Genomic DNA, 26655 nt, shown 5'->3' with positions numbered 1-26655 from the left:
ACGACAAGGGTCGACCTGCTCATCACGATTGTCGAGAAGTCGGGGATTGTTTTTAGTGTAGGCTGTTGGCGGGGGATAAAAAGAAGTCCATGTTTGCGTTTAAGAAGAGTGATCGGGACCGTCGGAAGATGTTTGAAAATGTTTTGAAACAGCTGAAGGAGAAAAGATAACGAATTATTATTTAACCTTTCAATGGGAACATCGGATAACAACCGTTCAAGTAAACTATTTTTCTTTTATTGATCTGTGGTGACTTTATATAGTCAAGTGGAATTTACATACTCAGTACAAACACATTCCAATTTGGATTGCAGATAACTATTAGAATTGGTTGACTATTGGCTTAGATTTGCGCAGGTCGAAACCGATTAAATCAAATGGAATTTTTATTAAACGGATATCAAATGAACACAAAATTTTATTAATGCTAGATAAGGAGTAGTTAGTAGGACAATTAGAATTTTCGGTCAAAAATGAAATTATCAATCATTTCAAGAGTGGCCTGGGGTTGATCTACGGCAGCCATATGGCCAGCATTCCTGATTAAAACGTGGTACAGATTTTTATAACTGCGAACATATCCATTCACCACCTCCGGCGTATTCCGAGAATACCAAATCCGTTGTTCGGAATGCAAGAATGCATCCTTCTCTGACCAGACCATCTTTAATAAAAACTCGGAAGTCATCTGAAATGGAACGAGCAAGTTGAATTGTCCGTTGAAAAAGAGACATTTATAGCCATTGTCGAGGATTGTCTGAACCAGGGGAGTCACAGACCGCATAAAATCTCCCGCCAATGCCAACTTCACACTTTTGCCATCATTAAACGCCTGATTCCCCACATTCAGCTCCTGAGAATACATGGAAACGAACTTTTCGTACAAAGTCGGCTTTGCCTAACGTCTAGTCATAAATAATAATACTCCATCGGCCATGTAGTTGAAATAATTTGTCAGTCCAGTCAAATTGAAGAGGAGAGTTGGGTCGGGAGTCAAGTCCCCAATCATAATCCGGTCAAAGTACTTCAACTCCCAACTCACGACCAACCTCAAAGGCTTGTTTGTAGTCATTTCGATCGATGCTTTCTCGGATCATATCTCTGTAACTGTCAAATTGACTGACTTGATAATCAAAGATGAGACCAAGGTTGAACAAGTGCCTCCCATAGTCCACCATCTGATATGGGATCATAATTCCTTACGTTGTAAGGGTCACACAGACCATCCGCGATGATCATTCCCTTTAGATTTATGGAATGTTCGGAATGCACGTTCATTTCGTGAATGGCACTGACCATTGCGGGGACATATTTCCCAGCATATGACTCCCCCGTCACATAAAACTGATTTTTTCTCAAATTGGGGAATAACTTGAAAAATTGTCGGGCGAATCTAAAATAGAGCAGTGACCTACATTGAGAGATCTTTTCCGATTTGGTCCTCGCTGGTTATCTGACATTCATCATTCGAGAAACTAAACCCAGTCCCAACCTACAATTTATTTATTGGTGTCACTGGGTTGTCGATGTAAATCACGGAATGTCCGCTCGTCCAGCTCACTTTGCGTTTAATCACTACCAATAAATATCACGCAATTGCATTTTAATTTCTCGTTGATGGAGAACTGGCCGTGCTCCTCGAACAGGCCGTGGAGAGAAGAGACTCCGGGTCCTCCCTGAAGCCAGGCCAAGACTGGAGCATTTTTGTAGTATACATCCTTAAAGAGTGAGAGTTAGGTTTACTTCGGCAGGAACATAATAGAAAAACATATTTCTGACGCAGTCGTCATTTACTCGGAAATACCCCGCGTAGCTTTCAACGTTGGATCTGATGCGACTCAGACGTTGTGCTTTTTTATGGTTTCCTTCATTCAAATAGTTGGTGAGGATCAGAGGTTCGTCCTTATTTCTTAAAGAGATACTCGAATTTTCAAAATTGAAGTGAATTCTGATGCTAAATACTGATGCAAAAAGAATGAAAAGTATCATTAAATAAATATGTTATATGTATAATTAATATCCAATTAGGGTCGACTATCTAAAAAGAATTAATCAAAATGATTAAAATTTTTATATAAATGAAATTATATTTTGAAATTGTTTCCCTAGTAAATTTTTAAAATTTAGAGCAAAACCAAAAAATTCAAGTTTATTACGACTTTTTTTCTTTTTACAAAGTAACATTTTTATTCATGACTAGCTCGGCAGCTCGCTTCGCTCACCGCGACCTAGCTCCTGCGGAGGGCCTGTTTCATCAAACAACTATAAGTTTATGTAGATGTATAAAACTACCTGGTTTAATGTAACCCTATTCTATCGCCTGTTGATAAACGATTTTTGTCGTCCGTCCTTCCTTGGCATATATGAATAATTTTCTCTTCTGCCTACCCTCGAGCATCCCACATACAGCTGTCCATGTGAAAAGCACTCACTCTCTAAAAATAACCCAACTACCTTTAATGACTGTCCCTGGGCCTTGTTATTTCATTGCAAAACTCATCCTCAAAGGAAATTGCAGCCTTTTAATCTAAATGGTAATTCATCAGAATTATCGGAATTCGTGGAATATAAACATCCTCACCTCTATACTTACCTGTGAATATCGTCGCCTCTATTACGTTAGCCATCAAATTTTTGATAACTAACCTCGTTCCGTTGCATAATTTAGGTGGCGCAAGATTTCGTAATAAAACCACTGGAACGCCTATCTTTAACTTTAAAAGATGATTCGGCATTCAGAGGGATCTAAGGAGTTTAAAAATTCAATCCGTTGAATTTGTAGAAAATAACAAAAAAAAATAAAAAAACAAATAAAAATAAATAATTTAAAAACAAAAGAAATGAAAAAACTTTAAAAATTTGTAAAAAAGTATAAACAAAAAAAATCTCTGCCGCCACGGCAACAACCTGTCTAATTTTTTAACAGCCATTAAGATAATGCTTAAGAGCCTTTATAGTCCGGAGATTTAGCTTAGTGACCTTGATTAGACAAACCACTGGCGGAAATGGGGCAGCCGGAGATGCGGCAGGCAGAGTAGCAGCAGCCAAAAAGCGACACACAAAAAAGATTTAATTACCTAAGCTGACCGTTTTTTCTTCAGCTTCGTTTTTCCTCCTTCGGTTATCTATTTAAAAATTATTTTTGAATAATAAAAAATATTAGGAAAAAAGGCATACAGAAAAAAATTCTATCTTTACGAAAAACTTCTTTTCTTAAGGTCGTCTTCCCTCCTTCAGTTATCTATTGAAAAAATTATTTTTGAATAATAAAAAAGTTTAGGAAATGAGGCATACCGAAAATAAATTCTATCTTTACGAAAAACTTAACTAAATAGTTAATATTTTTACGCAAATTCTTCTGATTGCGCTGTCAATTGGTGGTAAATTGTGTTAATGATTTTGCTAATGTGGTTTCAACTATCAAAGTGTTTTTTCAAAATCTGTAATTGCACACTCTATTCAAGGTCGTGCAATCTGTAATTGCACATTCTGTCCAAAGTCAAAATAGATAATAGGTTTAATTTTGAATGGTATATGCATTTAATTTTAAAGAGAAAATCATAGATGAATTGAATTTCTTTATCGCGAATAATTGGGAGTTCATCATTGTTAATATTCTCGCTGTCGTTTTCATCAAGGATATTCTTATACGTGAGATTTTTAATGGACCTCATCATGATGTCGAGGACATTAACGTTGTTCATTTTAATCAAATGCAGAAAATTTTTTGGATTTTTGGCGGAAGGTTTTAAGGACCTCATCATGTAAGTCGAGGACATCGTAGTTGTTCATTTTAACCAAAATGCAGAAAATTTTTTTTTAATTTTTTTGGGGGGAAGGTTTTAAGGACCTCATCATGTAAGTCGAGGACATCGTAGTTGTTCATTTTAACCAAAATGCAGAAAATTTTTTTTGATTTTTTTTGGGGGGAAGGTTTTAAGGACCTCATCATGTAAGTCGAGGACATCGTAGTTGTTCATTTTAACCAAAATGCAGAAAATTTTTTTTTAATTTTTTTGGGGGGAAGGTTTTAAGGACCTCATCATGTAAGTCGAGGACATCGTAGTTGTTCATTTTAACCAAAATGCAGAAAATTTTTTTTTAATTTTTTTGGGGGGAAGGTTTTAAGGACCTCATCATGTAAGTCGAGGACATCGTAGTTGTTCATTTTAACCAAAATGCAGAAAATTTTTTTTTAATTTTTTTGGGGGAAGGTTTTAAGGACCTCATCATGTAAGTCGAGGACATCGTAGTTGTTCATTTTAACCAAAATGCAGAAAATTTTTTTTTTATTTTTTTTGGGGGAAGGTTTTAAGGACCCATCATGTAGTCGAGGACATCGTATTGCCAATTTGAAGTTGGTGTGCACACACAGATAGACAGACAGACAGACAGACAGAAAGACAGACAGACAGAAAGACAGACAGACAGACAGACAGACAGACAGACAGACACACACCATACCATTTTTATTATTAAGATTGTTTCATTTTTAATTATGCGAGTTTAAAAAAACGAATTATTTAAATTGCTTATTGATGGTTTAGTTTGTAATTCCGCCACAGCTAAGCAACACGTCGTCAAAATGAATTTTAAAAACTTCGTTCGGAGACTGGATTTTGAAACTGATTTTGTATTTTTAAAAATTTTTAAAAATTTTAAAAAGATTTTTCTTTAACGTGAATTAAAGGATTGTTTAATTTGAATCAAAAGAATATTTAATATTCCATGCAATTGCTTTTAGTGTTTCTTTTACTGATTTTTTCCCTCCTGGCAATCAACAGCCTTTTGTCGTTCAATTGTATTTTTCTTGTAATTTTTTTCTTATGGAATTCTGGTCAATAAAAGTTTTTGTCGAAAAGACGATATACTATTCCATATTGATGGATGACGATATCCCGTCAAATTATATAATTTATTGTTCCATTCTTTACAATAGTTGTTTGTTCTTTGTTATTATTGAGCGTGGCTTTATACACATTCCATAAAATTGGAGGGAACAATGGAGAATTGTGCTGTATTCTAACAGCTAAAGGCTTTTCTTGATTATTTAAACAACGATAATAACCACAAACATATGTTCGATCAAAGTAATCTACTATATATTTTGAATCTGAAGCATCTTCTATACCATTTCCCATACTAAATGGGATTAACACCAAACTAAGTGGAATTAGCAGAAAACTAAACGGGATTAACATAAAACTAATTGGGATATATAACGAACTAAATGGGATCAATAAAGAATTATAAATATCCGAGGTGCAGCCACTGCTGACTCTTAATTAGCTATTTTGGTTAAGTTTTTTTTTCGATTGATTATAAATATTATATTTCGACGCAGCAAATAAAAATGCCACGTAAATCATTGGAAAAGAAAAATCAAATGCATAGAAATAAAATACATTTATACCATTTTCAAGTCAATTTGGCACTTATGAACCCCAAATTTACAATTACAAATTTCAAATGTCATCTGGATAATTCAATTTGTCAATTATAAATTCCAAATGTCATCTGAAAAAATCAATTTGTCAATTATACATTTCAAATGTCATCTGAAAAAATCAATTTGTCAATTATAAATTTTAAATGTTATCTGGATAATTCAATTTGTCGATTATAAACTTCAAATGTCATCTGCAAAATTCAAATTTACAATTTTGAAATTCAAGTTTGCATTTTATCAAAATATTGTATATACTAATTTTAATCAACGCCCGCGAATCGAGATGGTTTTTCGAGCGGATATCCCTTGCGATAGTACGCTCTAATTCTTTCTCGATCGCGTCGGCTTCCCGCACTTGAAGCTTTTAATTAATTAACTTGTAGTTATTGGTTGGTTTTCATTAAAAAAAAAAAAAAAAAAAATTGTAATCATGTTATGGGAAACAGAACAAATTTTATTTGGTAAATTTTTTTTTTTTTTTTTTTTTTTTTTTTTTAAAGTTCTCTCAATTTTTTTTTTTTTTTTTATATGTAATTAACAAATAGTTATTAACTAACTAAATTCCCGGCATCGTAAATGGAAACACAGTTTCCACGTACATGGCCAAGGAAATCCTTTCGAAAGCCACTTGGACTCGCGTGGGTCTCCCGTTTATGGGAGATCATGCGGCCAAGCTTTTTTAGAAAGGAAAGAGACTTTTCGCCGATGACGCCGGAAGTCTCGACGGCGATGGGAGTGAACAGATACCGTTCAGAGAGCTCCTTGTACTTTCCAATCTTCATCTTCCTCGGTTTTGCGAGAGACTGAGCCAGGCTCGACAGCTGAAGAAGGAAGGTTGAGCTCCGAGAAAGTGTCTGAACACGTCGCATCCCATAACAGAGACTTGCCGAACTCAACGGGAAAGTCGATAGGCCGTCGGGTCTTTTTCCGTCTCCCCTCGCAACCCGACGGGTTCGAGGATTGATGGGATCCCAGCGGCGTGACCCCCTCTGAATAACGTCGTTAAGTGCTGCATGGCGTGGTGCGCGCCCTGCACTGCGACGACAGGAAAGGGGATGTAGACCAAAACGGTCAATGACAGCACCACAACGACATTTGTGTATTTCGCAGATTTCCAATCCAAGACGCAATGATAAACCAATTCGTAGGCAATCTTTGTCTAGTAGGTTACCGGTGGAAGGGACAGGGAGAGCATCCAGCCAGGCCCCACTCCCTGTGCAGCAGCCTGCGCGGAGACATGCAAGTCTGTGCTGATCGAAATTTTTGCGTAGATGTACGTCAAGAGCTTCACAGAAATGGCATCCCATTGAGCTTGGATACACGGGTCACTGGGTCTTTTGTTGTACAATGAATCCCAAAGGTCCAGAGCGGCCACGTGATCAACTGACATTTTTCGTTCGGGAAGGTTTCTGAGAACGATGTCAGTGAGGGCACGGGATGAATGCCAGGGACGAGAGGAAGGCAGGAAGAGCCAGATAAACGGGCGAACGAAGGCCAATCCCCCCGAGATTAACAGGCAGGGAAGATTGAAGCCACCCCAGAGCGTCGAAATGGATGTTACACAGATACTCGGCTCTAGACTTCAAGATAGAATCGATATCGGATAACAGATTAGGCATGCGAAAACAAGGAGAACTCCTTAGGGTGTACAAAAGCCTCGGAGTTGAGAAATAGTTACGCAGAAGAAAGAACCCGACGTGGGCATCAATGAGGGAAAGCCGTTCGATCAATGTTTGACAGATTGCTTGCCTTGGCGATGAGCGTTTGTGAGAGGGCCTCGTGACCAATTGGCGAACCAAGGATTACAAGGTCCTTTGTTTCTGATACCCGCGCGCTTTTAGAATAGGTTCCAGGGCGTCCAGAGTTTCGGCAAAAAAATCGGAAGGAATATTCAGGTTTAGGACTTCGGACTTGCTTGAGTTTATCTCCAGACCGATGGATGAAAGGGCCGGGATATGGGCTCCGCAGGTCGTCTAAGACAGAGCGGGGAGGTCCACAATCGTCGCGTCGTCCAAGTACCAGATATTTACCGGAGAGCGGACAGAATGAGCGACGGAGTTGACACCATAGCAAATAGAAAGGCCCCAGGGGATCTCCCTGTTGCACTCCGGTCGATGGACGATAAAGATCGCCAAACAGGAGGAGGCTGGGTTTGTGATTACGAAAGTTGACTAGACAGTGTTTCTCAACGTTGGGCCCCAGGCCCACTTGTGGGCCTGAGAAATTTTGAAATGGGCCTGAAGATTTAATTGGGCCTGGAGTGGGCCTCAAAGAAAATATGTTAATACTAATACTAATAAATCTTTATTCGTTATTATTTTCAAATTGATTTGATTTGTTTTTAATTTAATGATATTGTCATATTTAAATTTAAATATTATAGGCCTGATTGTATAGTTCATGTCAAAAGTACACAAGGAAAAAGGAAGACTACACGCAAATACCAGACTGATTTTTTATTACTAGGCTTCATCCCATCAAGTGCTGATTCTAAGAGCCTGAATGTGTGGACTGTGGCTTAGTAATGACAAATGTTTCCATGAAGAAATCAAAATTGTTCGCCCATCAACAGTTGAAGCATCCTGCTTCTGTTGGAAAGGAGCGCAGCTATTTCAGGAAGAAAGTGGAGTTACGCCAAAAGAATGCTCCAAAAACTTTAGAATTCTGCTTAAAAAAAGCAAATGAGCATAATAACAAGACACTAAAAGTCAGTTATGCAGTGAGTGAACTGGTTGCTAAGGTGGGGAAGCCACATACAATTGCAGAACGTCTGGTGAAGCCAGCAATGTTGATCTGTGCTAAAGAACTGCTAGGAGAACAGGCTGCCAACATTCTACAAAAAATCCCATTGTCTAATGACACAGTGAAGAGAAGGCAAATTGAAATGGCAGAAAACCTCGAGAAACAGCTTGTGGAAAAATTAAAAGTTTCTAAGTTCTCACTACAAATTGATGAGACAACAATCAACAATTCTGCCTTATTACTTACTTATGTCCGATATATTGATGCAATGGCAATTCATGAAGAAATGTTATTTATAAAAAAGTTGATTGACACACGAAGCGACACTATATATGCGGCTGTTTACGACTATCTGTACGATAATGGGATCCCTCTGTCAAATCTGTTGCAGATTGCAACAGACGGTGCCAGCGCTATGACCGGCAAACAGAATGGCTTTGTAGCTAAATTAAAAAAAGTTGCCCCTCATATATTGGCAATTCATTGCATCATCCATCGAGAACATCTTTGTGCTAAATCTCTCAATGATGACATGGAACATGCATTGAAAGTCGCTGTTTCAACAGTGAATTTTGTCAAAGCCAATGCTTTGCATGACCGCCTATTTCAACATTTATGTGAACATGAGGACCACCAGAGACTCCTCATGCACACTGAAGTGAGATGGCTTTCCAAAGGAAATTCCCTAGTTCGTCTTGCTGAAATGTGGGATATGGTTCTTATTTTTGTTCATGACATGAAAACACAAGCTTGTAGCAAGAAGCAGAAAGATAAAGCTGAGACTTTGTTTTCAGTGATAAATAACAACGATACAAAAGCAAGGATTTTTTACCTGGCTGACTTATTCGCACATGTCAACCAACTGAACATGACACTGCAAGGGCGAAATGCTAATCTGATAGATAGTGCTGAGAAAGTACGCTCTCTTTTTGAACAAGTTATGTCTCTGGAAGATGCATCTTCAAAAAAATGAATTTGCTTATTTTTGTAATTTTGCCAAAACTGCTCCGAGCTCAGAAGTAATCGCAAGCTGCACTGACCACTTGAAATGCTTGAAAGAAGATATGACTAGAAGATTTAAAGATATCATCGAAATGAATCCGCCTAGTTGGATTATAGATATAGCACATTTTGACGTATTAAGTGAAAAAGACATTGATCCTATTATTGCTGGAGAACTTCTTGAACTGAAGGAGAACAAAGTATTAATGAAAATATTGAAAGGGATGGCTTATATGGATGGATGAAAGTAGAATCGATTCATCCATTACTCTTTGAAAAAGTTGTTCCGTTTGTACTTGGCTTTCCCACCACTTGGTTGGTTGAGACAGGATTTTCTGCAACAAACGATTTACTCACAAAAAAAACGCAATCAATTGCAGATTGAGAAGAGAGGAGACTTACGTTTGAGGTTGAACCAAGATCTGGAAATTCAACTTGACAAATTGATAGATAGACATCAAGAGCAGTGTAGTCATTGACATTTTAATAAGATTTTTTATGTTAATAAAAATACTTTTTGTTAATCAAAGTTTTATTAAAGGCAATGGGCCTGAGATTTTATATGACCCTGAAAATGGGCCTCAGGGAAAAAAAGGTTGAGAACACTGGCTAGATGAAGCGGAGGGGCGAGAGAAAGGCAGTCTTGGTAAATTAAAAATCAAAAAGGTCTTCACCACGAGTAACTCGGGGATAATACCTTTCAACCCGGTTAACAAATCCCATTAATTTTTGTGGTGTTAGAACCTTTTTTGCCTCTCCTGCGATTTCTTCCAACATTTTTAGCCTATATTCAGAAATTGAAGAACCATCCGAAGTTTTGTTATATTTGAGAATTATTGGTATCTTTTCTTTTAGCATTTTTTACTTCTGCTTTGAAAGTACTCCAGGCTAATTCAATTGGTTTATTGGTCGACAGGTTTTGAGAGAAATTAATTCCCCATCAAGCCAATTTTTTACTGTTGTAACCGACACAGACATTGAATAATTATTTCGTATTTTCTCCGCACATTCTTTCAAAGTGATCTGAGGATCAGCTTCAATCCAACTGATTAATTTATTTATATTTATTTGATTTTTTTGAATGTCTTTTACCTCCTCTTGGATGTCTTTCTTTATCTTTATTTTCAATCCAATGATAAGCTGTTCTCAAATTAACTCCAAGAGAGGAGCATAGAGACTGTCAATCGCCAAAATTTTCATATGCTTCAATTATTTCAGATGACATTGACAAATTGATTTTTTCAGATGACATTTGAAGTTTGTTATTGACAAGTTGAATTATGCAGATGACATTTGAAATTTATAATTGCCAAATTGATTTTTTCAGATGACATTTGAAATTTATAATTGACAAATTGATTTTTTCAAATGACATTTGAAATATATAATTGACAAATTGATTTTTTCAGATGACATTTGAAATTTATAATTGACAAATTGATTTTTTCAGATGACATTTGAAATTTATAATTGACAAATTGATTTTTTCAGATGACATTTGAAATATATAATTGACAAATTGAATTATCCAGATGACATTTGAAGTTTGTAATTGTCAAATTGACTTGAAAATGGTATAGTTTCAGCTGCAGAATCAGATGGGGATTGGAAAAAACGGCAATTGAACTCAATATCTCGAGAACAACAGCATATTGTTGGATAAGGGATGAAGTTAAACCTGACACGAGAGGTGGAAATTATAGAAAAAAGTTTGACAAAGAACATGTCGACTTTTTTATATCATGCATTGAAGACGATAGCACAATTACCCTTCATGGAATAAAACGAAGTTTTTTCGAAATTATCAAAATCAAGTATCGCTCGACTAAATTTCTGGAATACAGGGAAATATTGCTGACACACTAAATATGGTTAACAAAATTTTTACAGAATTTTTTGATGTTAATCCCACTTAGTTTGCCCTTAATGTGCCGGTCACATATTGTTTATTAGGAATTCTATTGCTTCTTCCATATCTTGAATGGCCAAGAACGCCAGAGCGTCTATCATTGCGCAAAAATGATGGAAAATATATTTTTTTCTCCCAAATACTGAAGGGACAGCTCGAAATACCGAGACTTCAAAGTCTGTCACAATAGTTTTAAGACAAAATTTCAAATTATGAATTGCATTTTGAATAGTCTCGAAAAATTCTTCGTAAATCTCTCTTGATTTAGAATGTAATCTTAATAATAAAATGGTATGTGTGTGTCTGTCTGTCTGTCTGTGTGTCTGTCTGTCTGTCTGTCTGTCTGTCTGTTGTGCACACCAACTTCAAATTGGCAATACGATGTCCTCGACTTACATGATGAGGTCCTTAAAACCTTCCCCCCCAAAAAAATTAAAAAAAATTTTCTGCATTTTGGTTAAAATGAACAACTACAATGTCCTCGACTTACATGATGAAGTCCTTAAAACCTTCCCCCCCAAAAAAATTAAAAAAAATTTTCTGCATTTTGGTTAAAATGAACAACTACAATGTCCTCGACTTACATGATGAAGTCCTTAAAACCTTCCCCCCCAAAAAAATTAAAAAAAAATTTTCTGCATTTTGGTTAAAATGAACAACTACAATGTCCTCGACTTACATGATGAAGTCCTTAAAACCTTCCCCCCAAAAAAATTAAAAAAAATTTTCTGCATTTTGGTTAGAATGAACAACTACAATGTCCTCGACTTACATGATGAAGTCCTTAAAACCTTCCCCCCAAAAAAAATTAAAAAAAAATTTTCTGCATTTTGGTTAAAATGAACAACTACAATGTCTCGACTTACATGATGAAGTCCTTAAAACCTTCCCCCCCAAAAAAAATTAAAAAAAATTTTCTGCATTTTGGTCAAAATGAACAACTACAATGTCCTCGACTTACATGATGAAGTCCTTAAAACCTTCCCCCCCAAAAAAATTAAAAAAAAATTTTCTGCATTTTGGTTAAAATGAACAACTACAATGTCCTCGACTTACATGATGAAGTCGTTAAAACCTTCCCCCAAAAAAAATTAAAAAAAAATTTTCTGCATTTTGGTTAAAATGAACAACTACAATGTCCTCGACTTACATGATGAACAAAAAAAATAAAAAAAAATTTTCTGCATTTTGGTTAGAATGAACAACTACAATGTCCTCGACTTACATGATGAAGTCCTTAAAACCTTCCCCCCAAAAAAATTAAAAAAAATTTTCTGCATTTTGGTTAAAATGAACAACTACAATGTCCTCGACTTACATGATGAAGTCCTTAAAACCTTCCCCCCAAAAAAAATTAAAAAAAAATTTTCTGCATTTTGGTCAAAATGAACAACTACAATGTCCTCGACTTACATGATGAAGTCCTTAAAACCTTCCCCCCCAAAAAAATTAAAAAAAAATTTTCTGCATTTTGGTTAAAATGAACAACTACAATGTCCTCGACTTACATGATGAAGTCGTTAAAACCTTCCCCCCAAAAAAAATTAAAAAAAATTTTCTGCATTTTGGTTAAAATGAACAACTACAATGTCCTCGACTTACATGATGAAGTCCTTAAAACCTTCCCCCCAAAAAAAATTAAAAAAAATTTTCTGCATTTTGGTCAAAATGAACAACTACAATGTCCTCGACTTACATGATGAAGTCCTTAAAACCTTCCCCCCCAAAAAAATTAAAAAAAATTTTCTCTGCATTTTGGTTAAAATGAACAACTACAATGTCCTCGACTTACATGATGAAGTCGTTAAAACCTTCCCCCCAAAAAAAATTAAAAAAAAATTTTCTGCATTTTGGTCAAAATGAACAACTACAATGTCCTCGACTTACATGATGAAGTCCTTAAAACCTTCCCCCCCAAAAAAATTAAAAAAAATTTTCTGCATTTTGGTTAAAATGAACAACTACAATGTCCTCGACTTACATGATGAAGTCGTTAAAACCTTCCCCCCCAAAAAAAATTAAAAAAAAATTTTCTGCATTTTGGTTAAATGAACAACTACAATGTCCTCAACTTACATGATGAAGTCCTTAAAACCTCCCCCCAAAAAAATTAAAAAAAAATTTTCTGCATTTTGGTTAAAATGAACAACTACAATGTCCTCAACTTACATGATGAAGTCCTTAAAACCTTCCCCCCAAAAAAAATTAAAAAAAAATTTTCTGCATTTTGGTTAAAATGAACAACTACAATGTCCTCGACTTACATGATGAAGTCCTTAAAACCTTTCCCCCAAAAAATCAAAAAATTATTTTCTGCATTTTGATTAAAATGAACAACGCGAATGTCCTCGACATTCATGATGAGGTCCATTAAAACCTTCAAGGCAAAAATCTCACGTATTAAGAATATCCTTGATGAAAACGACAGCGAGAATATTAACAATGATGAACTCCCAATTATTCGCGATAAAGAAATTCAATTCATCCTATGTTTTTCTCTTTAAAATTAAATGCATATATCATTATCGACCATGAATCAAAATTAAAGCTATTATCATATTTGACTTTGACAGAATGTGCAATCACAGATTGCACGACCTTGAATAGAGTGTGCAATTAACAGATTTTGAAAAACACTTTGATAGTTGAAACCAAAAAAAAAAAAAAAAAAAAGTTGAAACCACATTAGCACAACCATTAACACAATTTACCACCAATTGACAGCGCAATCAGAAGAATTTGCGTAAAAATATTAACTATTTACTTGAGTTTTTCGTAAAGATAGAATTTATTTTCGGTATGCCTCTTTTCCTAAACTTTTTTATTATTCAAAAATAATTTTTTAAATAGATAACCGAAGGAGGAAAAACGAAGCTGAGAAAAAAAACGGTCAGCTTAATAAGGTAATTAATTAAATCTTTTTTGTGTGTCGCTTTCTTGCCTGCCGCATTTCCGCCTGCCGTATCTCCCCTGCCCCATTTCCGCCAGTAAAAAATAAAAAAAGAAAAAAAAGGAAATTACAAAGGAAAATGAAAAAATTAAATATAAAAAAATAAACCACAAAAAATGAAAAAAAGTTTGCAATGACAATAAACAAGGCCCAGGGACAGTCATTAAAGGTAGTTGGGTTATTTTTAGAGAGTGAGTGCTTTTCACATGGACAGCTGTATGTGGGATGCTCGAGGGTAGGCAGAAGAGAAAATTTATTCATATATGCCAAGGAAGGACGGACGACAAACATCGTTTATCAACAGGCGATAGAATAGGGTTACATTAAACCAGGTAGTTTTATACATCTACATAAACTTATAGTTGTTTGATGAAACAGGCCCTCCGCAGGAGCTAGGTCGCGGTGAGCGAAGCGAGCTGCCGAGCTAGTAATTCATAAATAGCTATAATTAGACTGGAATCGAACTCAATTCTGATAAAATTATTGACAATAATTCGATATTCAATTGATTATTTGTCTAGATTGTTAAGGTCAATTTCCTTGAATATACATGGTGCAATCGAGAAATTTCCATCCGTATACCATGTTTTGGAATTTTTTAATAACGTTAAATTAGTATTGGTGCTAAAAATTAAAATTCTATCGTTTCTTCTATGATTATCATAAATAGTTTTCTTATCTGGACCGAGAGTTAAAGTTAGAATATCTTCGGGATTTCGAATATTTTTTGAAATAGGTTGATTCCTTATTGTTCAGTTGAAAGTATCTGCAGAACGGAGAATAGTAATGGATGCTGTATCTCACTGAGAAACAACATTTGAATAGATTTGTAAAGGATTCTCTTGGCTCTTTTTTTATTAGTTTTGTTTTTTTGTACAACTTGATCAGATTTATTTGAGTTTCGTCCAATTCGTGATTGTGAGAAAAATTTTTAACATAAAAACATTTCCAGATAGGCCTTGAAATTGACTAAAAGTCATTATTATTACTTTGAAATTCTTAAACTGATTTAGGACGAAAACGAAAAAAAGTCAAGTTCGTACGGACTCTGCACTACTACTCCCTCTCAATTAAATGGTGCACTTCTCAGGTCTTTTCTACTGTCCACTCGTTAGCATGGCAATGACATGAGTCGTCTACAAGACTGTCCATATGAGTTTTCCAGTACGTACGGGCGGCAGGGGAATGTCCGCCAGAACAAAATGAAAAGAAGTGGACTCAAGACAGACAATATCTGAATGTAATTTAATTAAACAATATATTAATTTTTATTATTTTTAAAATTAATAGCGTTGGCGATATTTAGTTGTTTTGTTGTATGAAGGATTACTCAAAATGTTTGGATATGGATCTCGATTCCGTAATTAAAGCCAAAAGATTAACTCGTGGGAAAAACAAAAACATAAATCGAAACTATGCCCGAGTCCCACGACTTGTAAATAATTGGCAAAAATCCCAAATACCCGAGCCCCCCGGTTTCTTCCGGAGATCTCAGGCCGTATTTTCCAAACTGGTAGTCAAAAACCTGCACTTTCAAGTAACCGAGGAGGACCTTCAAGTATATGTCCTTCCCAACCTCAAAGACACTGTTCAGCAATGTGGGGCAGCCCCTCTCCGTCCAACTACACTATGACAGATCTGGCAGGTCCCTCGGAGTGGCCAACATCACCTTCGCAGACCCCCGTTCGGCACAATTGGCAGTGCAGAATTACCAAGGCGTCACCCTCGATGGTCGCCTGCCGTGTTTATTTGTCAGGCCTGGCCATGAATTTGACTGTGGAAGGACAGTCGCAGAGTCCTCCATCCAGGAGGCCGATCCCCCCTTTCCTGGTCGGTCGAGGTGTGGGAGGATATCCCAGGAAGAGTTCATTTCATGATTTCCTATTTTAGGGAACTTTTGGTAGCCTATTAACTGATTCTGTCCTTTCTTTTTAAATTTTGTGTTGTCATTATGCCTATCTTATTGATCTGCACTAAATTGATAATGTTACGACGTTTATTATAGCAAGCAAATATTAGAGGACATATCACTTTGACTGAGTAGTCCACTGATAGACGGGGTCATTGTGCATGTTCATGTTACGGAAAAGAATGCGGAACAGTTGCCGCAAGTAGAAATAGTCAGGCGTCTCTTCAAAACGGAGAGCACGACAGTAGTTGAGATACATCGCAAACTCATTGGGGAATCCATGACACAACGACTCGACAGATGTCGATATTTTCTTTTCTGATATTCTCTCGTACTTTTGTTTGCGGTTGGCAGCTCTGAGTCCCTGCCATGGAAGGTTGCCTCGATTGAAGTACATGAGGACATATCCCAGAGACTCCAAATCATCCCGTCTGCTCTGTTCGACCCCGCAATGTGCATTAATGCTGGCATAGCGGGCAGTGCCGGTCAGACTCCGATTGTCTCTGTAGGGAATGTGCATGCCAGTCGTCGTACTCATATATTTCTTGGCCAGTCCAAAGTCGATTATGAACAGTCGATTGGCATACCGACCAGTCCCCATCAGGAAATTATCGGGCTTTATATCTCTGTGAATAAAACACCGCGAGTGCACGTATTGCAGTCGTTCCAGCATTTGGTCCGCCAACATCAAAACTGTCTTCAATTCAAATTTTCGGTTGCAAAAGTTAAGCAGATCTTCCAAGGACGGACCGAGGAGTTCGATCACCATTATGTTGTAGCTGTTCTGTTCATAGTATCCCTTTAGACAGGGAATGCCCTGGTCTCCCTGCATGAAACGGTATATTTTGCTCTCGAATGCTAATTGTGGGTGTTGGGCTTGCGACTTTTCCAGTTTTACTGCCACTTCTTCTCCGTTGCTCACATTGACTGCTGAATATATTTTTCCGAAGGATCCACTTCCTATTTTTTTGACAAGGCGGTATTTGTTGCCCACAATAAAGTCTCCGTTGCCAAGATTGTCCTCTATCTCATCCATTTAGAGGCGGCTACACAACTCAACACTGCTCGATTAATTTTTAGATTATTTTATTTGTGGCCATTTTAATAAATTCAAATATATATTTAATCTTTTTGAAATATTATTATTAATTATATCTAAAACACATTTTGACTAATTTTATAATTTGACGCAAGTCATATGCGTAAAATAATTGATTTGAACTAAACTAGTCCTGTCCAACATTTGGCGAATCATTAATATTTGAAATTCAAAAAAAGCGACCAAACCTAATAGTTCAAATAAATCAATTTGTCTATTCAGACGTTCATGATGATTAATGAATATTAGTGTTATTTAATTCAAAATTTTAAAGGCTTTTTAAGTGTCTCTCTCTGTTTATGTTCGTCGAATCGAAACACTTTCAAGGCATCTTTGGTGGTCTCAACAAAGTTCTTTCCAATAATATTTCGAGACCGGGGAACAAATCCACTGTACCCTCGGGGATTAGCCGACTGACCAACCTGATCTGTGGTAAGTCAGGCCACCCATTTCTGCTTTTTCGTTTCTTAGATAAGTGAAGGACTGGTTGATCTGGTTTATATAACTTAAATAGTCACTTTTTGGGGATTTGTGTTTGGAGCACTTAATTTGACTCCTTTCTGCATGTCATATGACTGGGAGAAATCCTGAATCGCCCGATTGGTAAGTCGGGAATAAGTACCACTCAAATAATTCTGCGAAAGAGGCACAAAACCTGCAAAAAACAACCCGAAAGTAACCTGCATATCCGGGGATTATCGGGAATCTATATTTCCCTGAACCGAACGTACAACTTTTGGGTGGAATAGCCTCCTTGCTGATTTGCCCAAATGAGGTCTTGGATTTGGTCCTGTTGTCGAGAGTGAGTGCTTCGTGGGTCTGCTTGGCGTAAGTCTTGCCGTTGAGGTTTCGGATATGAGGGACACACCCACAGTATCTGCGGATTTAGCAGGACAATCCACCCAGGAATGTGAAATGGTTTCTGGGTGAGTAAAGCACTGTTTTTGTCCAATTTGAGCATACGTGGCACTTTGTGGTTTGCCTGTTTAAATAAGCAAACATGACGCTGAATGTCATTGTTTAAAGAATAAAACGAATCTACGCAATCCATTAAGTGACGTGTTTATTTAGTCCGGTCAAAAGAACGGGTAACGGATTTTGCTCATTTTGTCGTTATGATTTTCTTTATTAATATCGTTTTAAACAGTGCAATAAAAAGTAGTTTTAAAGAAAATACGAAGTTTAATGGAAATTGTTGATTATCTAATGGGATATTTCGACAACAATTTTCTCATTTTGAGCTTGCCGCGTAACTGTTGGGTTACAAAGATTGAAACAATTTATCAAAAATTTCAAGTACAGTCAAAACCTCTAAATCAATTCATCGAGTTTAATTGGTGTGTGAGAACTTGAAGGTATGCATTAAGGTGCTTGTTGTCCAGCACAACAAACCAGATATTGTGGATTACAATAAGGTCATCTGGGAGATTGGAATCGTGGAGGTTGGCATCAATGCTTAGATTGTGTGAGGATAGTGGAAAAGGAAGAAAAAAAGTGACCTTGCAAACGACTTAGGGCTGATTTACCAGTGCAAAATCCATGTCGTTTTGTGTGTGATGACATGAGATAAAATACCTAAAGGGGTACTTAAGACAGTTGGGTGTAGATAAGTCCCTACAGGCTTTAATGCAGTATCTCGTTTGATGGTTGCCGATCCAGTCCTGACATTTAGTCAGTGAGAGACATAAAACTGCATCTTACGGAGGTCTACAGAGCCAGAGAAGAGGGGGGTGAAAAGAGGTGTGCAGAAGACACCCCCTGCTCACATTGAATGCTAAGGACTTAGGCAATTAATTAGTTTCTTTTTATTAATATAGTAATCGCTTCAAATAAACAGTTTTAGAAACTGAAAATGGATAGGCCACTGTTTCACATTGATTTTCAATATTTTGCGTTGCTAAGAACTTTGAATTACCAAAAGTAAATTTTACTAAAATTTTTCGGCAACAAAAATATAAAAAGATAATGTTCTGGAAAATTAAGAGGCACTCAACAGAATTCAGCCTAAATTTTGCACAGTAAAATGTCTTGTCTTAAATCTAAATTAAAATTTAAGCAAACGAACTTGAATAACCAATAACAACTTGAACTAAACGTGTCATGAAAACTGTCACTGAGATTGTTGATTTACTTTTCAAACAAACAAAATAATTGATTAAATACAACAATTTTATTGATCATTAAAACTTGATTGATTAAGCTAAGGGAAATAAATAAAATATATCATTCACAGAGCACATCAGTTAGTCCACCAAAATGGACATAATAAGTTCGGGGTCCCCACTTGATAGTATGCGGACTGACTAGCGCAAACAACAAGTGAAGAATTAACTGAACCTCTTTCACCACCCAGGCAGCCAAATAAGTGAAAACCCCCAAATGGGGATTCCCTCTCTCCACCCCAATGATGAGTACATAGTCCAACACGACACAGGCCAGTACATGGAACAAAAATACATGCAACAAATTGGCATAAGGGAACACATAAGCCGTGGCAAGCAACAAGACCAGTCCCGAGAGAGGACACGTAATGAGTGGCTCCAAAACAAGTGCTACAAAAGGGAGAGTGTTTATTCTAAGCCTACTCCACCGCACATGACGGAGAGTAATGTTCTTGAGGGTGACGTCCGAGTAGTTCTGCATTGCTGGAAAGAACCCGAGGATATTTTGGTAGCCGGAGTCGTGGAATGCCTTGGAAATGAACATGTCCTCGTTCAGGTATTGCCCGTAGTACTCCATTCCACGCAGACTCTCCAATTTCGATTTCTCAAACATGTACGACATTCCCGTGAGGAATGTGAATCCCAGAATATTCAGAGTGAGACAAGCACGCGAATAAAAGGCCCCAAAATACAGCTGGACTACAGAAAGGACACCAACCTTGTCCACCGCATTGGCGAAAGAGGGGTACCTGATTGTGGAAGGCATTTGGTGGGCCATTCCTACCGTGGGACGAGATGCCTTGGAGGCCAGGTCGTGGCAGATCGTCGAATTGACTTTGACTCTGTTGGAGGAGACCCAAATGAGGTCATATTTGGCTTGTTCATAGGCGGGGACCATATTGGCCACCATCGGGTTGACACAGCTGCACAGCCCGTCTGGAATAGAAGGACCGGCCTACCTGTGATTATGATTCGACAGTCGACGTGGGGATATTTGGCTATCATCCGCCTGCACTCCTCCACCGCCGGGTCGTCCTTCGATTTGATGCACATTAATATCTCGTACTGAAATGTGCATTTAAAACTGACTTTGGGGTATTCCAGGGTGAAATGACTTTCCAGGTTTTCCACAAACGAGCAGTCCACGCCCATCAGAGGGCGGATTATGCTGATGGGGGAAAATCCCTTTTCTGCGTCAATCAGTGGTTTTCGGTGCATCATGAATATACTGGGGTGAGGACATATCCCAACCTGTAGAAGATTGAGAAGGCGTACAAGACAGAGAAAATCAAATAAAACACAATTGAGCAGTACTGGAGTAATAAAACTACCACAGGAAGCATATCCGAACTCACAAACACCTCCATACTTCACAACACAACCTCGCTACTATTTATCTAATATATTTTAATCTACCGATATTCTATTTTCACCACTTCCTAAGTTATTTAAATAAATTATATCAGATGGCAAAAATAATCAGCATATTTATCTTACAGAAAATCAAACAAGACAAAATAATCATTAAATAGGACACGACTAGTCATTTCCGGCCGAATAAACCCTATCAAGTTAGATTATGGCCAACCCATAAATTATCCCGATTCCTCTCAACAAATTGGGACATGAGGGAACCCTCCATCAGAATATGGTCAAACGGATCCACTCGCCGGGCAAGCAGGAAAGCACATTCTCTTCCACCTACAATAATCAACTCCCCCAACCAAACAAGACACAAAAGTGGAGTGAATAAACGACCAGTCAAAATAAAGCTGGACAAACTGGACTGGGTCGACAAACTGTGCACAACACTCGGCCAATGAGTGCAGTACACGGGCGAGTGTCATCCCCAAACACACCTCAGACCGAGAAGGGAGGAGATCAGCACGTGAATGACAGTAAAACAGCAAGTCCATAGCCGGGCAACTGATCTATGCCTATCAGGACTAATCTAACTCGTGTCGGAACACTCAAACTGGTCGAAAACACGGTTTGTGTCTCCCAATGCTGGAATGCCGTGATCAGTCACTACCTGAAGGGAGTCGAGGACCAGTTCATCCGACATGAACACACGGAGGTATGATTCCAGGGCAGTGTCCTTCCACATTTCACACAAACGACCACTGAGGACAAAACGTGACAGAATACCTCACAATCCCCTCAATGACCCCACCGAGACTACTCCATTCCTTCAGTTCGTCCATCACCCGAATGAGGTACACCAGTCTGGGATAGACACACAACCCTACTGATAGTCGACGGACGAGTCCACCACCTGGGAGACGAACAGTCCAATCCCCTCCTCCAATCTACCCTGTCATGTCCACATAAACTTGTTGGATAGTCTGCTTCGTTGAGAATTTCGTGTTTTTGTGGACAAAATGACTCCTGCAGTCTCACAATGAGAACAGAGCTCGTCGAAATCATCCAAACACCCACGGAAGAAGTCCAGAAATGGTTGGAGACAGTCGAGTCGTTGGGGAAGGCACTCAGAAGGAATATTAGTCCGCACTGAGTCGAGAAAATCGTCGCAAACACGCTCAAAGTCAACACAATCCTCCACTCTCTCCACATAGAGAAAACTCAGCATATTTTTCCGAGTCTGGCAATAAGGAGACTCCGCACTCATCTCAGCCAGATTTGCACTCAACGAAGACAAGTGCACTCGAAATATGTTGAGTGTTGTTTTCAGTTTTATTGGGAATATTACCTCACGGATTCTGCGGATTAGTAAATCACCAAACGAGTCAATCCAGGACTCAATGAGGGGGGGATTGGGGGATAACTCCACCACTTGCTCGATTAGGTCGAGAGTGCCTGAGAACACACCCCAAATCAAGTCAGAATTAATTTCCTGGGAACTCACCAGGCGAATTATTGCTTTCTACAATATTCATTCCACAATAACCAGTCGAATGTCCAAAAAAGCAGAACACAGTTCGGGGAATGTTATTTTGAGGACATTTCTCAGGGAGAGGAGTAGTCCTGGACTGTCGGCTGTCCTGCTCAGACAGTCCTCAATGGCCTGGGGTTACCACAGACGGTACCCCGGCAATTTGAACAGAAAGAATCGAGTCATAGTCCTCGGAAATGAGTCCACGGACTTGGCAGAATTTGTCAGCTGCCTCTTCCAGTCTGTCACTCTCAATGAGACTTTGAATCGTCTAAATTTAGTCAGCAAGTCAAAACGTGAGAATATTCCAGGAGACTAATCTCGTGGGGAATCTGTTCGCAGGGAGATCCGTCGTTTTGTTCAATTTCAATCTGCGAGAGAAACTGGAGAGAGGAAAGGATTGTGTTTGACTCTGACAAAAGATTGGATGCCTCCACGAACTTGTGGTAGTTCTCACTGGTAGGGTGTGCATGGAATGAGCACCTGAACTTGTGTCGAGACTGATAATCAATGCATAGATAATCTCCCTGAGGTTAGTTTAAAAATGTACTTTATTCGTTGGTTCATTAATTTTATATCAGTAATGGAATGGGTTTCGAAGATTTCGTCCACATTGTCCACAATCATGGTTAAATTTCAAATTAAAATATTCATAAAGATGTTTTAAAAATTGAATCTTGAAGGACTATTTTTTTAGATTTCAGATCTATTGACAAAGTAGTGTCCTCAACATGACATTTTGATTAGACTAAAGCTGCATTCTCAAACCTATGCTCATCTTTAAGTCGATCAAAGGCAGTCGACTGAGGATAAACTAGTTATATACTGATCATTTCAGAAGAATTGTCCTTTCTTTGCGCCTTTGTTGGTTTTATGTGAACTTGGCAAAGAATGACGACATTTGTTGAACAGTGCAGGACATAAAGTTATAATGGCCAAATAAACATTCACGTCACCAAATCGGTTTAAATTAAATATTTGCCACGTCTCCAAATGCTCGAGACCAAAATCAAACAAAATATTACCAAACAAAATCACAGAAATTTGTCGGCGTTGAAATCACAGCTCGACGAACTGAAGGCCACACTGCAAGTCTACCAAGACAGAAAGTAACTGGAATATGTCAAATTAAGAATTGGGAATAAGGCAGCGATCGATGACGAGTATTCACTTAAGTGGAGAGATCAAAATTGGGAAATTGTACAAAAAATCATTTTGGAAAACGAAGAAACATATCGCCGACAAAAGTTGAATAAACAAAATGTAGAAATAAGCAATAATTACCTTGATGTTTTCCTTATATAGGCTAAAAAAGAAGAAAAGAGGTTGAAACAAATTATCGACATGTTTCCGAGACTTTCAGAAATATTTGAGGGACATCTCCAACCAGTCGTACACAAAAAATCGGTTTCCTTTAGAGAAAACCAAATCTTCATCCCACAAAATTTAGATTTGTTGATGCCATTTCCCGAGAAAAGAAACAAGAGCAATACCGAGGTCAGTCGTTTTCCAAATATTTCCGAGAACGTGGGATTGAGACTTCCACTGGGAAACGCCAGTTGGTTTTTAGACGACTCTACTTTTTTGGGAATGGACGACGCTGAGTTCAACGAAATTCTCGCCAAAGTTCACGCCAACAATAACTACAGTTTTCAAAATTACGAGACCAGCAACCAAGAAATTGACAAAATCGAGAAACAGGTAAGAATCGGGGAGTTATCATTGAAAGGAAGATGTCTATATTTATAAGAAGCCTGTCCAAAGAAAAACAATTAAAAAGGAAATTAATCCAATTCCTTGCAAATTCCATTTTCCTCCACTTTATTATGCGGTTGAAAATATAAAAAGTAACAAAATGATGAATGAAAAAAACGGTCTGTATATTCTCGATCCATTATTGGATTCTAAAAAAACCAAACTAACCTCTCTTAAAATTTAACTTTGATAATAACATATCTAATTGCCTTTAATTGATAAGTCCTGTCACATTCCGGGAAGCCAGAAAGGCCTATTAAAGCAAATCAAAGGCGACCTCTCTGAATACCCACTGTACAGCACACACTTCCCTTGACTGTTTTATAGTAGACAATCGTGCTTTCCAAATATTGCCTTATGACTGAAAATACGCTTTGTAAACAGGTTTCTTATTATTTATTTGTCGACGAAGCACGTAAGACACTCACCCAATGACTAATCAAGGGAACAACAAAACACAGCATATAAGGTCAGGATGCATTAGGAGAAGCAAAAACAACCAATGTACACATCGGACACTTCTTCGTGTTCTTAATGGCGGATATAATATCCACCTGCGACCACCAGCGAGAATCGGCACCGTTGATACTCACAATCACGTCGTGTTCCCTCAACCAGAATCCTGAACTGGTCAGTATCAATATCAACATAAACAACTCCCCCGACTTGCAGGTGGCACACCATGGCAGGCTGACTCCCCTTAATCCGAAAACCGAATTTGCTCAGTGACTTTGAACAAAAAACAACCTCTCTGGGTTCATTAACAAGTTGACGGACATTGAAAACGTGGATGGGTCCCTGAATTGACTCATACCAAACAAAAACGAGGTCAATGAAAAGGTCATCCACTTTGTGATCTTCGAGGGGCAAAGGGAGGGGGTGGCACCAATCGAATCTCGACTCATCTATGCATGACCTCAACAAATGACCAGTCTGGGGCAAGGGAGGACTCGGGGACATTTCCACAAGCAGAGTGTCTTGTATTTCGACATGAGAAAAAGACAGAAGAATCCTAATTTATGGAATAAACTCAAACATGCGGTGTGTCCTGCACATTTTCAATTCAAGCGGATTGGTCGTACTCTCCTCCTCCACTTTTTCCAGAGTTGTCTCCAACATGAGGACAGCACACATCAAATGGGCAACAGCTACTGCTCGCTGAGTATAACTGTACACAACTCCCCTCCCACTGAACGGGAGTAGTAGTAGTGGGCCAGACATTTGTAGTACTCTGCCTTCGTGGACAGGGGTCTCTCCCACTCACGGAAATAGTCATTTGCCCGCACAGCAGTCACACACTGGCTGTACCTTTCAGATACAACACAGCAGTCGTTCGTAAGTATCACCGAGTCTGATTCCGGGGACAACAAAAGTCCCAGCACCCGACATTCCGCGGCCTGAGTCTACCAAATAACCCACGTGACCAAAACTGACCAAAACGACCAAAGTTAGGACGGAAAGAGTGGATTGACTCATATCGCAGGACGGAGAACCCCGAAAGTTGTCCAATAACGCCTTGAAGGCCCCCGCAGAAAACAGCGAAAGTTTTTCGGCCTCTTTAATCCCTTCGAATGTCGTGAAATTCTAAATTCGGTAAAAACAGCAACCTGAGTGCAGACCAATTGAGAGGCCAAAGCCCCAATATTGAAAAAGAGGGCCCCCTTTTCGAAAGAAAGCGACTTTTGCGAGTGTGGAATGCCCGAAAACGAATCATACCACAAATAGGGACAACTCAGTCCCCCATTCTCGTTGGCGAACCGGGCAGCCAGGATGGACACGTGGTTACAGTACTGCAGCATTGAAACGACTCCCGCCCATCCCCGTGTCGGGTGGATGGCCGCCTAACACTCAGTGGGCTTGCTTACTGTCCGAATTTGAGAAAGTTCTTGGAGGCGATTGTCAAAATGGTTCTCCGAAACAATAAATTTGTGCAGAAGTGGCTGATTTTATAGAAATAGGGTACTTTAAGGACTTTCTTGTAATCAAACGAGTCGGTCTCCTTTAGTCCAATCACGAGAAAAGCCTCGTCTCGTGCACATCTAAGTAGACTGGGTGTTATACTCTGCACAAGAAATGCAAACAGGGTCTTCGATCGAGGATATTTGTTCGTGGAGTATTTGCAGTGAAATATTCAGAGTTGACAATTCGTGAAGAATGCCAGTTTTGTCAGTGCCGTCTTCGAGGGCTCTTTGATTGAGAGGACATGATTGACTTGTATAAATTTGTGGCTCCCTTCCGGATTTTGCATTTTTGTGCTACGAGTTGTGACAATTCGTCAGTCCGGCGATCACCCGACATGAATTTATTAGTTGCTATTTTATTTTACAGTTTAAACATTTCTGAAATTATTATTAATATTTTGTTTCCACATTTTTCCTCTCAAAGACGCTGTGTCCCAAATCCACCCAGGACAATCTCCTTTAGCACACTCAGTGCCTGATTTGATAGGCTAAGTGACAGTGATTGTAGGGCCCTTACGAGGGAGTCAATTCCAAGTCATATAATGATTGCTTATTCAAATGAAAACAAGAATCAATGTTAAGAAAATGTTGATTTCATCATTTCCTGAAGTTTTTTGAGTTTTTGATCCACATCCTCCAAATGTGCTGCTTCCTTTGCTCTCATCGACGTGTTTGCTACAATACTCCTCATCTACACACTTACTTGATTCAAACTCCCAGGAACTGTCGCTGTCGCAGTTTTTCTACTTATAAAAGCAGTTAATTACCCTTTTATTGATATATTTGGGTGATATATACTCCCTCTCCCTACTTTCATTGATTGA

General features: G+C 38.2%; 3 protein-coding genes across 3 annotated transcripts; 1 reads left to right on the top strand and 2 right to left on the bottom strand.

Annotated features, from left to right (window-relative positions):
• Window positions 1–454: 454 nt before the first annotated feature.
• LOC115228715 (carboxypeptidase Y-like) lies at window positions 455–6839 on the bottom strand. The gene is made up of 4 exons (XM_029799238.1): window positions 6770–6839; window positions 1744–1961; window positions 1050–1178; window positions 455–853 (listed from the first exon to the last, which is right to left on the bottom strand). Exons 1-4 carry the CDS (start codon window positions 6837–6839, stop codon window positions 455–457), a joined length of 816 nt encoding a protein of 271 aa, XP_029655098.1.
• Window positions 6840–7973: 1134 nt separating this feature from the next.
• LOC115228714 (SCAN domain-containing protein 3-like) lies at window positions 7974–9164 on the top strand. The gene has a single exon (XM_029799237.1). It carries the CDS (start codon window positions 7974–7976, stop codon window positions 9162–9164), a length of 1191 nt encoding a protein of 396 aa, XP_029655097.1.
• A 6915-nt stretch (window positions 9165–16079) lies between these two features.
• Window positions 16080–17015, bottom strand: LOC115228712 (casein kinase I-like). The gene has a single exon (XM_036499001.1). It carries the CDS (start codon window positions 16995–16997, stop codon window positions 16080–16082), a length of 918 nt encoding a protein of 305 aa, XP_036354894.1. The 5' UTR covers window positions 16998–17015.
• Between the last annotated feature and the right edge of the window lie 9640 nt (window positions 17016–26655).

Source organism: Octopus sinensis, unplaced genomic scaffold (genome assembly GCF_006345805.1).
Source record: "Octopus sinensis unplaced genomic scaffold, ASM634580v1 Contig10964, whole genome shotgun sequence".
Classification (NCBI taxonomy): Eukaryota; Metazoa; Mollusca; class Cephalopoda; order Octopoda; family Octopodidae; genus Octopus; species Octopus sinensis.
Note: the sequence above shows the minus strand (reverse complement) of the source record. Positions and strands in the feature narration are given on the sequence as shown.